Source organism: Gracilinanus agilis, chromosome 1 (genome assembly GCF_016433145.1).
Source record: "Gracilinanus agilis isolate LMUSP501 chromosome 1, AgileGrace, whole genome shotgun sequence".
Taxonomy (NCBI): domain Eukaryota; kingdom Metazoa; phylum Chordata; class Mammalia; order Didelphimorphia; family Didelphidae; genus Gracilinanus; species Gracilinanus agilis.
In genome coordinates this window covers 322,647,701-322,662,233 of record NC_058130.1, presented here as the reverse complement: position 1 = coordinate 322,662,233, position 14,533 = coordinate 322,647,701, and the positions used below count along the sequence as shown (strand labels likewise).

The following is a 14,533-nucleotide window of genomic DNA, read 5'->3' as shown; positions in this document are numbered from 1 at the left end:
TGGGCATCTGATATGACAAACACCAAATGACATTACATAAGTGAAATTGATCCCATTTTAACAAAGAAGAAATAACTTGTCATTGATGTGAGAGTCATTCCTTAATCAGTTGTCCTGGTATGGACAGACTTCTCAGTTACTTGTTAGAGAAATGATTAAAATACTCTCAGAACAAATAGTAAAAATAAAAAAAAACAATATAGCATACAAATGGAACAATTTATATGGGCCAATTAAAAAAAAAAGCTATGGATGATGAAAATGGGGTCTATATAGAAGAAAGGACACAGAGATAATTTCATATCCAGGTTTAACTGATATAAATTAATTGCCATAATAAGTAATGCAAAGAACCTAAAAATCACCTTAGGGAGCAAACACGACCCATTTTTCAAACAGTTAGAATATAAACTTATTTTTAAGTCTTATAGAGAGAGATGATAGAAGATTATCAGCAGCATGACTTCATGAAATAGAAATAGTAGAAGATGAAATGGATTTGAAGAAAGCTAAGCTAGAGACTTGATTAAGCAAAGTTATCTCAAGGACATTTGAAAAGAAAAATGTGGCTCATATGACCAAAAGTATGGAAGATGAGGCATTTTCTCTGCTCCTCATGACCTCTTAAACTTCTCTGAAATAACTATAATATGCAAGAAGTGAAGCAATTTACAGTTGTCTCCACGGTCCAAGACACCAAAAATTCTAATGAGCTAACAACCTGAAGAACTAACAGCAGAGAAAGCTAATTCCCAATCCATAATGTGCTAACTCAGCACCCTTTCCCACCTACCCTTACACTCTGGCAGGGGCAGCACAATCCCAAATTGGTGCTTGGGGATCCACTTGGCAAATCTCTTGCTGCTGCTGCAGTCTCTAGCTAACTCCTTGCCCTACTTTCTACATCACACTTTATAAACCTTCGCAATGCTCAACCAATCCAGCCACTAGTGAACAGAGGGAACCAAAGCAGAGCATCAGTATTTATGTAGGGCTCCACTAGTCCTGAATAAAAATCATCCAAAGAGGTCAGTTGCTCTTCCACACCTGGATGAAAGTCATAGGGGCAGAGATTGAAAGTCAAAGAAATATGAATTCCCTAGCATAGGAGTAGCTGAAACAGCTCTGAGGTCCAGCCCCCAGGAAAACTGCCATCAAGGCATGGGGAAGATATTGGAAAGAGAGTAGCAAGGAGACTGTAGGTCAATATGGGGAAAGAGACACTGAATTGCCAAAAATCTCGGGGAAGAAAATTCATTTTTTGAAAAGATATTTACGTAGCTTATTTATGCTCTGGTTAAAAATCCAAACTGTTTTCACAGATAAATATCATCCATAGTGCCTTTTATTCCTTCTTTATACCAGCACCATTTGCCTTTGTAGCATCCTTGATTTTCTTCCTTCTGTTCTTTTGTTCTTTTCATTACTTTCTTGATGTTTTTTTCACCTGATACAGACCACACCTTGAAAACTTGTGCTTTGGTTTATTTTTTCCTACATAGTCAAGAGAATCATAAATCATGCCAAAGCCTTTTATTTTGCCACCAACAAAATGGGTATCAAAATCAATGACAAAAATGACATCTAGAGTTGTCTTGTACAACTTGACTAGTTTTTCTTGATTGTCAGTCTTAGATTCTGTGACCTTTCCAGGGTGAAGGACATCTATAACCATCTGTTTATATCGAAGAAGATTCTTTGTCATGAAATTCCTAGTTCTGATGTTGATGATGTCATTCATGGTGGCAGCCAAGTCCTTGAGCAGCAGGAGTGGAAAAGGCAGAAGAAAATTCATTTTAAAATCTTTAGCACATGCAGATAACCAACAGGGAAGATATTAATAACAGAAAGTAATATGGCCTCCAGATCATCTAAGTTAATTCAAACTCTGACTAAATATTGCAAAGAAAGGAATGGAATCAAACTGTACAAATTTTTAAGAGATGGGACCATAAGAAGATGTGACAGGTTAAAAAGAAAAATAAGAAGTATGAAAGCAGAAATTATGGCCTGGGCAACAGAAATAATTGCCAAAATAGAAAAAAAATGAATCCATATTGGCAATTGCAACCAAAAAAACTGAAGAAAGAAAAACTAATTGAGAATAAAAATACATAGAAAGGAAGGATAATCTAGAAGACAAAAAGGAAAAAGCAATAATATAACAAGCAAAACATATTGACCTCCAAGACAAGCTATATAAAGACAACTCAAGGATAAGTCTCAGAGAACACAGTAAATTAAATATCATGAATGCTATTGTAAAAGAAATAATATAAGAAACTGCTTACAAGTTCTGAACACAAAAGTTAATGTACCCTTTGGAAGATTCCAGAGATGCAGGAAAAAAGAAACTATGTTGCAAAATATAGTATTTTCATTTAGCAATTCCACTGAGAAACAACAGATTTTGAAAGTGGACAATAGAAAGACCTTCAATTAGAAAGGAAAATAAATTTTAAAAATACAAAGACCACTTTGTACCAATAAGAGACTGATGAAAGGAATGGAATAATATGTTTTCTAGGAGCAAAGGTACTCAAGATGGAATCCGAGATGACTTACCCTGCAAACTTGAGCTTAATCATCAAAGGAAACAGATGAGCATTCAATGAAAGAAAAGTATTTAAAACATTCCCACAGTAGATGAAATGGAAAGTAGATGATAAACAAAAGAAAAATGGATGATAGAAAAGACTTTCACATAATAAACATTTTTACTGTCATAGACAGGAAAAATACTTAGAATTAGGGCTCCAGATGCACTTATAGAGGAGACAGAATGATACTGATAAAAAAAATATGGGGAAATCATCTGGATTAGGTCAAGTATAAATAGTGGAGATACATGCTTGAAGTCATACAATTATGAAGGAATTGAGAAACCAGTTCCCAAGGTATCAGAGGCACAGAAAGAGGCATAAAAAATATATTGTGGGGGGTGGAGAAGACAAAAAAAAACTCAGATCTTTTTTAGTTCTACAAATAGCAACCAAGAGAATATCAACTGTGCCTTCACAAACATCAAAGGTATCCTCAATGAAGATATTAGTAGGAAATAGACAGGCTTTCACAAGTGATTTTCCATGGTGGATCACTTCTTTGCCATCACATGATTAACTGAAAGATGTAAGGGATATAAGTTCCCACTGTGTTTATTATTTACTGATTATTTTTTAAATATTTGATTTAAAAAATAAAAGATTTGATTTAGCTCGCCAAAATGCCACCTAAAAAGCTCCATTCCAACAAGTTGTCTCTTAATCATACATCACATGTATTCAAGATTATTTTAGTTGTATAACAACAGATAGCCTTGTACATTAACTCTCTGAGGATAACAGTATCTACCTCCCAACGATGCCATCAGGATCAAAAGAGATAATAATTGTAAGGCATGTAGTCCTGTGCTTAGCCAATAGTAAGTGCTACATAAATGTTAGTTATTATTATTTGGTATAAGCCATAATATCCTGAGAGCACAGACTATCTTTCTTTATATAATAATTATAAGGCATTTAGTCCAGTCCATAGCATGTAGTAAGTAGGAAGAAAAAAAAACACACTTTTATTTAGCACCTATGATGTGCCAGGCACTATGCTGTTTTTTTAAATACTTCATACATATCATCTAATCCTTATAGCAACATGGATGAGGGAGTGCTTTATTATTTCCATTTTACAGTGAAAAAAACTGAGATAGAGGTTAAATGACTTGCCTATGGTCACAGAGCAAGTAAGAGTCAAAGGCTGGAATTAAACAAATCTTTCATACATATTATCTTCATACTTCATACATATTATCTAATCCTTATAGCAATATGGGTGAGGGAGTGCTTTATTATTTCCATTTTACAGTGGAAAAAACTGAGATAAAGGTTAAATGACTTGCCTAGGGCCACAGAGCAAGTAAGAATCAAAGGCTGGATTTAAACTTAAATCTTTCTTATTTCAGCCCCAGGATTCTATCTACTTTACCTCTTAGCTGTCATAGTAGGTACTTTGTTGACTTACCCATTGCTCTTGTGCTCATTCATTGAGTCCTGCTAATTTGAGTTCTGGTTAATTGTAATGGTTTCCATTCTTAATACTATCTAGTTCATGAGCCCCCACTGGTTTTCTTCAAATTAGCCACAAGGCAGGAGGCCCAATTAACTCCAAAGTAACATATTAATTCATTATGGTGCCTCATGAACCATAGTCACAAAATATCTCCCTTCCTCCACAAATTTGGAGGATAATATTTCATAAATGCATGGCATCCATAGGAAGAGTAGACTCAGAATTAGAGTACAATTGTAACGAGGCACACAAACAGGATACACATATGATGAAAGCAACTCATACCTTTTGATGCTGAAGATCTTGCCCTCTTCTTGGGTACAGCACCTCTGCTGGGCAGAATTTTTCATCTGGGTTTCTGGGGTCTGCTTTTCTCAAAGCTGCTTCTTCACTTTAGTGACTCCCTCTCTGTATCCATTGTCCATATGAAGCAAGTGCCTCTGATCCCAAATGGATTTGGTGTCTTCTAGTCCAGAAGCTCACTTCAAAGCAACACAGCAAATTGAAGGGAGAACAAGAAAGAAATTCTTTCATCTCTCTCATGAGGTGTTTCTTCTACTGGCAGTTTCCCTTCTTGCAGTCTCTTGAATACTTGAATTGCTGAAATTTATCCAAGACCCCAAAGATACGGCTAAATTGTTTACGTAGCCAATGGAACTATTTCTTTCTTGATTCAGATTGTCATTTGTATCTCAAAAAGAGAGCACAGAGTGTCATATCTGTTAACACTTTAACATCTCATCCTGTGTGATATGACGACTATTTATCAAGGTTACTTTCTCTTATTCTCTGGTCCCAATACTCAGCATGGATTAGGGGATTAAGTTTATCTTTTCCCTGAAAAGTGGCAAAGTTGTTCTTTGGCATTGAATAACCTAGAGGGCTAAGACTCAAGCTGTCCCTCCTTTGATGAAGCCTCCTGAAAGCCACTGGAAGTTTAGATATTACTTTTGAGTCATCTCAGTACATAAAATGGCCCACAAACATGGAGTAATAGCCTTTCAGATTTGGTGGATGTCCCAAGACCACCTACGTCACCAGAATCTGTTTATTGTTAACCAGACAAAAAGGGTCTACATCTTCTTAAGCTATGTCCTAGAGCAGAGATGGATAAACTTTTTAAAGAGGGGGCCAAAGGAAAGGAAATACTCATCTGTCAGTCTGTTTCTTAGGCAACTCTTTTGAAGTTTCATTGTATTGTATCCTACTCATTGTATTCCTCAGATTAGGAATAATGTTGTGTGGTGGGATAGAACATTTCAGGGGGCCACATCTGGCCCTTGGGCCGTAGTTTGCCCATCACTGTCCTAGAGGGTCCATGTGGACTTCCCAGGAGTCACACATCTAATAAGTTTAAAGCTGGATTTCAACTAAGATCTTTCTCATTCCAGATCCTGGCTCTATCTATTGTGCCATCTACCTGCATTTGTGTGTTACATGTACACACATATGCATATTTTCATAATATACATTTTTGATTGCATGCATGAATGCTGCAAAAAAGACTAATTATTGATTGGCAACCTGTTTCCCTACCTTTTTCATAAGGATTATTTTTTTATATGTAGCTCCAAAACCTATTTGTAAATTCTGATTTTACTCTTTCACAATTTGTTACCAAATCCAATGGTCTTTTCTTCATCCTTCTCCTTGATTCTTATCCAGCATTTGGCATTGACTATAGAAATTCACTTCCCAACCCCCCCCATAAAATACACACACACATACACATTTTTGACCTTCAAATTTTCTGGCATTGTTTTTTCCTCATCTTATCTTGCTTCTCTTATTCTTCCCTAATGGTGTTCCTCATCTTTCCATAGTTACATCTATCAAAGATGCATGTTCCTAACATCAGCAAAGGTAATATATTCCTAGAGGAAAACCTTTAAAGCTACATTTTGCTGGATGGAATCAAATGCTTTCTTGAAATAAGAACAATAAATGAGATAGGACCTTATTCTCAAAAATCTACGTCATTTGTGTGATCATGAAGATGTTGTTGTAGTAAAGTATTTTCAGTGAACGTCTGCCTGTTTATTTTCATCAAGGATACTGTCAATGTGTACATAGATCATTCTCATGAATACTTGTACATAGGGATCTACTCACATGTATTCCACGGGGTAATGGAAGGAGTGCTGGAACTAGAGTTGGGAATCAATCCATGTTTCCTGGGTCAGATTTAACACATGCTACATCATCATCTGAAGGATTTCACATCTCTGTATCTTAAGTAGGGGATGAAAATAATCACAATATTTACACAGGATCATTGTAAGAAAAATCAGTAAGTTTACATCGTGCATGTGTAAGTAATGTGTAAGTGTGTCTATAACACATGTATACATAATGCATACACAAATATATGCATCAAAGTTTCTGTAGTGTGCAAAACATATGAATGCATGTATGTACGCATATGTGCATGTGCCTGTTTGTATAAATGAAAATGCTTGGTATGTTTATGTACTCCCTGATATATATTATAAGCATGTATGTATGCATATACATTTGTATGGAAGTACAACTTCCATAAGGATTTAAAAGATTATATGAAGTAATAAATATATGCCCAACACTATAGTAGACATAGATGCATTATGTAAACCCTCTGTGAATTTTATAGTATGATATAAATATAAATAATGATTATTTAATCATAATTAACATGTAAAGGAATAAAGTATGAGTCCTGCCCTCAAGGAGTCAATAACTTACTTGCCCATCAAATAGCTACAATCTATGTAAATCAGCAAATGATCCAGTTGTGCTTGTCTCTGTTGTGAATTTAAAGAATGTTGTGGCTAAAATATACAAACATACTAAAAAAACAAACACACAAAAAGCCAGCCACTTGAATCCAGTCTCTTCCTGATCTCACCTCCTCACAATAGCTACTTTTCTGTCAATCTTGAAATTATTTTTCATGATTTTTGCACATCCTTTGTCTTGTCCTTATCTCTCTATATCCACATTATATCCTGTTCCCTCCCCACCTCAGGAGAATGGAAGTTCTTTGAGAGACCAGGACTATTTCATCTTTTTTGCAGCTTAATACCTAGCACAGTACCCTGCACAGACTGGATACTTCAGAGTTAGAGGGATTGAATTGAATCGGTACAAATGGATTACAGATGTAGGTCAGTCATTAATTAATAAACTGTATGACTTCTAAAAATAGTTTAATTCTTACTTGTCTTTATATCTATAGTCATAAAATGATCTTCCACATGATTTGTGGGATTGTTATAAGGATAAGGACACATTAAAAAGCAGTGTGAGGTAGTAGAAAGGAAACTGGATTTAGAGTCAGAAAACTTAGGTTCAAATTTTTTTTTTTTAAACCCTTACCTTCTGTCTTAGAACCATTGGTTCTAAGGCAGAAGGGCTAGGCAATGGTGGTCAAGTGCCTCACACAGCTGGGAAGTGTCTGAGGCCATATTTGAAACCAGGACCTCCCATCTCTGTGCCTGGCTCTCAATCCACTGAGCTACCTGGCTGCCCACAGGGTTCAAATCTGGATTCTGTTGCGAACTACCTATATGACCTCCAATAAGTCACTTGACATCTTTAGACCTCAGTTTCCTCCTCATCTGTAAAACAATAGCATTGGAATAAATGAACCCTCAGATCCTCCAATGCTCCAAACCCATAATATTAGATATACAGTGCTAATCAAATGCAACGCTTTGCTCTTTCACTTCTCTCCGCATTCTTAAAAATAAAAAAAAAACTATCAGGATTAGCCTTGGAATAAAAGGAATTATATGTAATGTATTATTTTTCCCTCCTCAGTGCCTCTTTCCTATAATATTACATCATGGTATGAGGGTGACTGTGGATTCTTGAACATTACTGTAGTAATGGTTCTGAATGAATATCTTTTTCTAATTCTTCATCACAGTAGGACAGCAGCCTCATATTCTCAAAGGCTATACCAGGAAAGCATCATTGCTGGCAATTCCTAGCAATCTAGAAAATCATTGAGTCTAGACCTGGCAAGAGACAATCTATTGTCTGAAGATCAGATTAGAGAAGTAGATTCCTGGTATGTTATTCTTTCCATGATTTCCAACTCTTTCTTTCCATAATATTAAAGCTGCAGGTTTCTTATAAATTCACTGATGTTGAGTGAATTTGAGCCTCATTTCCAGTTTATCTGAGTTCATCCACTATTGATCATCACTTGTATTCATGTTCCAATGTTTTGTGTTAAACCAAGCAAAGACAACCTGACCTCAAGATGGCTCGGAGTATAGTTAATGTTTCATTCTATGGCTTTGAGTCCCCATCTTAAGGTATACTTGTTTTCTTTGGGGCTTCTCTGCCATCTATCTTCCTTCCCTCTCCTCTGCTCACACAAAGGGTTTTTATTCCCCACCCCCAAATGCTAGTTGCCTTTTCAAGCTGAGAATGCATTCTTCACTTCCATAAGGCAATGTGGGCAGTCTATCAGGAAATGGTCCAGATACCTCCAATTAAAAATCGTTCAGTAAGTACAAAAATTTGAGCATTTTAAGACTAAAATCATATCCCCTGTGGGTTGTTGATAGAATAGTTATTAAAGGTTTGCCAAGCTTTAATAAGTATGATAACAAGAAACTGCAAGCACCTACAAACTATTCTGTAAACATTTGGTTAGGTCTGAAATTAAGATTCTGAGTACATGCATTTCACTGATCTGTTCTTTTTAGCTGGCTTTCATGTTACAAAATCAGCAACATATGTCTACAGATCCAATTGACCTTCAAGCCAGAGTTTGAATATCCTAGGTGTGTGTCACCTCTTCTCAGGCTTTGATCTGCTGTTAGAGAGAGAAATATAATTATTAGCACATTGTTCTGCACAGCTGACAGAGCATCTGGTATTTTAGAAATGCTTTTGAGATGCCTAAATTGATTTGGTAGTGGGCTGTAAAGGAGCTTGGAAAAGATGCAACATCTTTACAGCATTAGTAATTAAAAGAAATAACTGAGTTTGATCAGCACGATGCTTCAGCTGAAAATAAAACACCTAAAGATGATTAAGGTGAGAACTAATAGGAGAAAAAGATGATAACTTGGAAGGTTCCCAATGAATGATTAGTCAACTCTCTTCCAGATATAGACAATTTAATTACATTTCTTTATTCCAGGTTCACCACTCACCTGGCTGCCATGATAGAGTTTCCATCACGAACTACTGTGTTTGAGTTTCCATTATAAATAGTGAGTTGTTTTTTGTGGGGTTTTTTTTTTGAGACTTCAAATTTCTGGCCATTTCAAATTAGATCAAGCTTTAACTTGGCATATGAGCTGTTAGTCCAACTGCCATCATTATTTTTTCAAAGAATCATTTGAATCCTTTCATACAGTTCTGAATGTCAAAAAATAATACAATTTTCATGCTTTTTTCCTCAAAGGTCTAGTTCAAGGAAAAAACAAAAGATAAATAGGTTTTCCCCCTTAAATGTTTCAGCACTAGTTCTGATTCAAATGAATGGAAAGTAGGACCATTCATATGGATGGGAGTTATTGTCAAAAAAAACATTTGAAAGATGAGAAAGAAGTGTTAAAAAATGAAGAAAATCACCTGTAAGATGGCTAGTTTAAGATGTTACTTATAAGTTTATTGATTAAAGATAGGGACCAAGACATGGAATTCGTGGTATTTTATTTCACTATGTCCTATGTGGCCAATTTTAGTCAGAAAGTATTTTTATATAGAGAGATGAAAATGGATTCCAAAGTCTTGGAACTATAGATCATCTCAATATCTACTCATATAACCTAGATGTATGTATAAGGAAGGGAGCATATAACCTTTTGTAGGAATGGTACAGAATCTCAATCCAAAAATGGTTGCTACTACACTACTAGTAGTTTAACCCAACACTATTGTCAGCTAGACTTCTCTTTGGAGACTTACTTGCGAAGATGCAATAAAATGATTAATCTTTATATTTTGCGGTCCTATTTCTATTCTTTTATGATGTAGAAACATCTATGTTCTAAGGCAGATGACCTTAGAGCCATCAAGAATAGATTTTAAATACTCTGATGACATACTAGCAGTGGAAGTTCTGGGCAAATTCTAAACTATTCATTGCCAATGGCAAATCTTTGAAACTAAACTACAGAGAAGATGCCTTCTGCTTTGTTAGAAGGAGTTTCCTTTTGGCAGTTCTCAGTACCAATGAGAGCATAGCTCTAGACATTTAAACAATTTTAAAAAATCAACTATTCCCCAATGCTTCAAGTAAAGAATTTGTTCCAACCACTTCCTAGAGCTACTTTTCATTTTGTTCCAAAGATGTTTCTAAAAGTACTTTATAAACTGAAGAGTTTATAAGGAATTATAAGATAATAACAATGTATTATAATATATTATAAGGTAAATACAAATTAGTTTAAATAGATGAAGTTTTTTTAAATAAATTATTATGGATTTGAAAAAAATACAGGAATGTGGGTAAGAATATGGTAAAATTCTATACATTAATCATAAAATAGTAGAAATAAAAAAGACATCAGAGCCAGCCTAGTTTCCAACATCTTCCTTTTATGGATGATGGAACTGAGACCCAGAACATATGAAGGAATGAATGAATAAAATGATATTGATTAAGTTCAATTGGCCTGGCATTATGCTAAGTGCTGGGCATACTAATACAAGTAAATACTATAGTCCTTCTCCTTCAAGTAACCTGCATTCTAAATAGAGGAAGATAACACAAAAAGAGATATGGTAGACAGGTAGGAATGTTCTGGACAGGCAAATCAGAAGGATGGCTGGCAATCATAGGGTTATTGATAGAGATATCCTTCTCATAAATAAGTGTTGATTTTATAACTGATTGCAAAGTTGGGGGTGGGGGGAGTAGTGCAAGGAGGGAATGATATGACGATGTTTGGGAGTTTCACAGTCTAGGTCTGGAAAGTAAGGTGAATGGCCAGCCAATTCAAGGAGGGAGCCTAAGTCCTTAGTGAAAGTGTCTTGTCCAAAAATCACAAAAGTTAGGTTTTTGAAAATAGCATCTGTGTTCTGTTTGAAGTTAAGGAGTCTAGGAAAGCAACAACCAGAAATTTGTGGAAATCAAGAATCAAGTGCTCTCTTTTGACATTTTCTCTGCTACACAACGTCTGCCCAATCTTCTCTTTCTTTACTGGGGTGGTCTTACTCTTATCAATAAAGATGAAATTCCTCTGACCTTGGTTACCTTAGCTTCTAATTGCCAATATTCACTTGTTTCTATTGTGAGAGTAACACCAATATTTTATAAATATGTTCAAGTCCAAAATTGAAAATGGACAATTAAATTAAATGTAATGTTAATTATTTATGATTCTTATTATTTTCATGTGTGTATTATTAGTTTATCTGTAGCAAATATCAATCTAGGTTTACTTGTGAGAAATTTAGCCTAAAGTTAGTTGGTGTAGGATAAAGAAATAAATACACGAACCTGGTTTTCCCATTTCAAATAAAAGTCAATGACAAAAATAGGCAAAGGCTATATAAATCTTCACAAACTCACATAAATCCTTTCCATGTTACCATGTGCATATATAGACATTCTCAATTCTAGAGAAATATGTAATTAAGCCCTATTTAAGTACCTAGGAGAATACTTAAGTCAGACATATAGACAAAATGAAAATAGGAAACAGGTAAGTCTTAATCCAGAGTCAATCAATGAACATTTTATTAATCCCCTCACTCTTCCCAGCACTACGGTGGTCTCAAACAATGAGATATGTGTGTGTGTGTGTTTGTGTGTGTGTATGCACGTACATGCATGTATTGTATTTTGTTTGGTCAAAACCAATTTCAGTAGAGGAGCAGAAAGTGGGCCAGCCATGGAGACAGGAAGACCTGGATTCAAATCATGCATTTGACATGTATTAGCTGTGTGACTCTAAAGAAGTCACTTAACCTTCTTGTGCCCCTCAAATAGAGTCATGAAGAGTTGGACAAAAATTGAAAAGTGATTAACAACTAAACGAAACTTTTTGCATTGGAGACCTCTTTTATTCTCTCTTTTACATTACCTTTTACCCTACTGCTGTAGAATAAGATTGGCTTTGATCCATTTCCTTTTTATGAGATGCTACACTTAAAGACCATCTATCTCCATGAAGGAATAGTCTTCCTGGGTGCCACTCTCCAGAGTCCAGATTTACATACTCCTGCCTCCCTTACTCATGCTATTCCAGACTAAAGATTCTTTAGGTCCAGTTCATATTGCAATTGACATAATATCTCTAATGCCATCTATCAAATTGGTCCAATGCTGGAGCTTGCCCCACAATCCTGGTCTTGGAGAAAGACCTCTCTCTGAATTTCCCCCTAAAATGATACACAGAAGGCACATTCAAAAGTCCAAGTTGCTTTTACTTCCTGAGTCAAGCCCTGTCTCTCTGCCATATAGAGATAACATTTCCTTGTATATCTCAGGCTTCTGTGAAGTAGAAGGAAGAGGAGGAAGGCAGCTGCCCATATTTTTCTAATAGTGGTTGAAGGGAGTGTATGTAAGGTTCTGTATATTTTTTTCTATGCTGGTATGAATCACAGCTATGTTTTTCCTCACCCCATATCCTCTAATCTAGGCTATCTTCCACTTTCCCCAGGAGAACTGAAATAATATCCTAATGGTTCTCTGTACTTCCAATTCCTCTCCTCTCTAATCAGGTTCAATACATTAAAGGATCTACCAATGGAGGCTAGTTGGAATAATAGTTGAGTGGTAGACCTGGAATCAGATAAGAACTAAGTTCAAATCCTAACTTAGATACTTCTTAGCTGTGTGACCTTGGACAAGGCATTGAATACTATTAGCCTCAGTTTCATCTGTAAAATAGGACAATAATAACACACACCTTACAGAATTGTTACAAGGATAAAATGAGATCATATAGCTATAAGTAGTTTGCAAACCCTAAAGTGTTATATAAATGCAAATTATTGGTCATGAATGTGAGTATTCCATGCAGAGTAAAAGATCTACATCAGATACACTTTCTCAATCTTTTCAGCATTTGTCCATACCCTTCCATAAGTTCCCTATTCTCTTGATGTCTCAACATCATATGGATAGCTATGGAGCACTCAGATGGTCCAACCTTTTCTTAAACACTTTTATAGAGGAAGAAAAGGTATGTTTTTAACCAGAATGTCTGTATTATGATCTATAATGTAAAGTATAAATTGTTTAGAGTAATTTCAGGGGGGAATATGTTATTCTCCTCAGAAAGGAATGTATATTTTATAATCTATAATGTAAAGTTTAAATTCTTTTGAGAGTAATTTCAGGATAAGAAATTTGCCATCTCCCCAGAATCCAGACAACAAACCTGTTTGGAGAAGGCACCATGAAGATGCCTGAAGAACCTACACTGCATCATGAAGATCCACAATGAACTTTGGGATGCAGTTGATTGAACTATGGGGAGTTGAATACATTTTTTAATGTACACTCTTATGCCAAAGAGGACTGCCCCCAATTGGCTTTTTGTCAATGTGCCTAGCAATCATTGGATCATTGGTTTTGTCCTCTTTTCTTTTTATTCCCAAATTTCTGTAATTTAAAAGTTGGCTATATTTACAAGATCCATCAGGAAGACCAGTCTTTCCTCTGGATCTCAAGGGGGAATGTGATATTGGAAATTTGAGAGTCCTTGAACTAATTTTGAGGTCCCTGATCTAAACTTCCTGTGGACATTTAGGGCTCTTTCAAACTACATTTCCCATGATCCAACTGGCTTCCTGTCTTGCATTGTGATGTAAGACAGTTAATTAATGCTGTAAACAGAAGGATAAATAGTGAGTGCCTGTGTTGGTACTTCCTCTTTATCTATCCTCTTATATCCATTTTATTTCTTACAAAAACACCATACCACCTCTCAAGACATTCCCTTCCACCTTTGGACAGCTCTGATTGTAAGATAATTTTTCTCCTGATATCAAGTTTCTGTTTGCTTCTTTGTAACATTAACCATTGCTCTTGGCTCTGTCCTCTGAAGCCCAAAACAGTAATTCTAATTTGTTCCCACTGACAAACCTTTAAACACTAGAAGAAAGTGCTCATGTTCCCCCAGTCTTCTCTTAGGTGGACAACAATGTGGTTTAGTGGATGTTGTTGCTGTTCATTCTTTTCGGTCATGTCCAACTCTTTGTGACCACATTTGGGGTTTTCTTGGCAGAGGAGGAAACTAAGGCTAAACTAAGAAACTAAGGATTAAGTGTCTCATCCAGGGTCACAACAGCCAGTAAAGGTGTGAAGCCAGATTTGAACTCAGGAAGATGAGTCTCCTGACTCCAGCATCAACACTTTATCCACTGCATCATCTAACTGGGTTTAGTGGATAGATCCCTAGATTTACTGTCAAAGGATCAAGCCTAGAGTCTTGCCTCTGCTCTCAACAGCCTATATAATTTAAAGAAATTCACCTAATCTGTTTCTTCATCCATAAAGTTATGAGGGTTGGAC

General features: G+C 35.8%; 1 protein-coding gene across 1 annotated transcript; it reads right to left on the bottom strand.

Annotated features, from left to right (window-relative positions):
* Positions 1–1,423: 1,423 nt before the first annotated feature.
* On the bottom strand, positions 1,424–1,741 carry LOC123231406 (40S ribosomal protein S24-like). Its single transcript, XM_044657660.1, has one exon. It carries the CDS (start codon positions 1,739–1,741, stop codon positions 1,424–1,426), a length of 318 nt encoding a protein of 105 aa, XP_044513595.1.
* Positions 1,742–14,533: the final 12,792 nt, after the last annotated feature.

Excerpts from the sequence above, each read along its gene's own strand:
- LOC123231406 (XM_044657660.1), bottom strand. The coding sequence starts at position 1,741 with ATGAATGACATCATCAACATCAGAACTAGGAATTTCATGACAAAGAAT.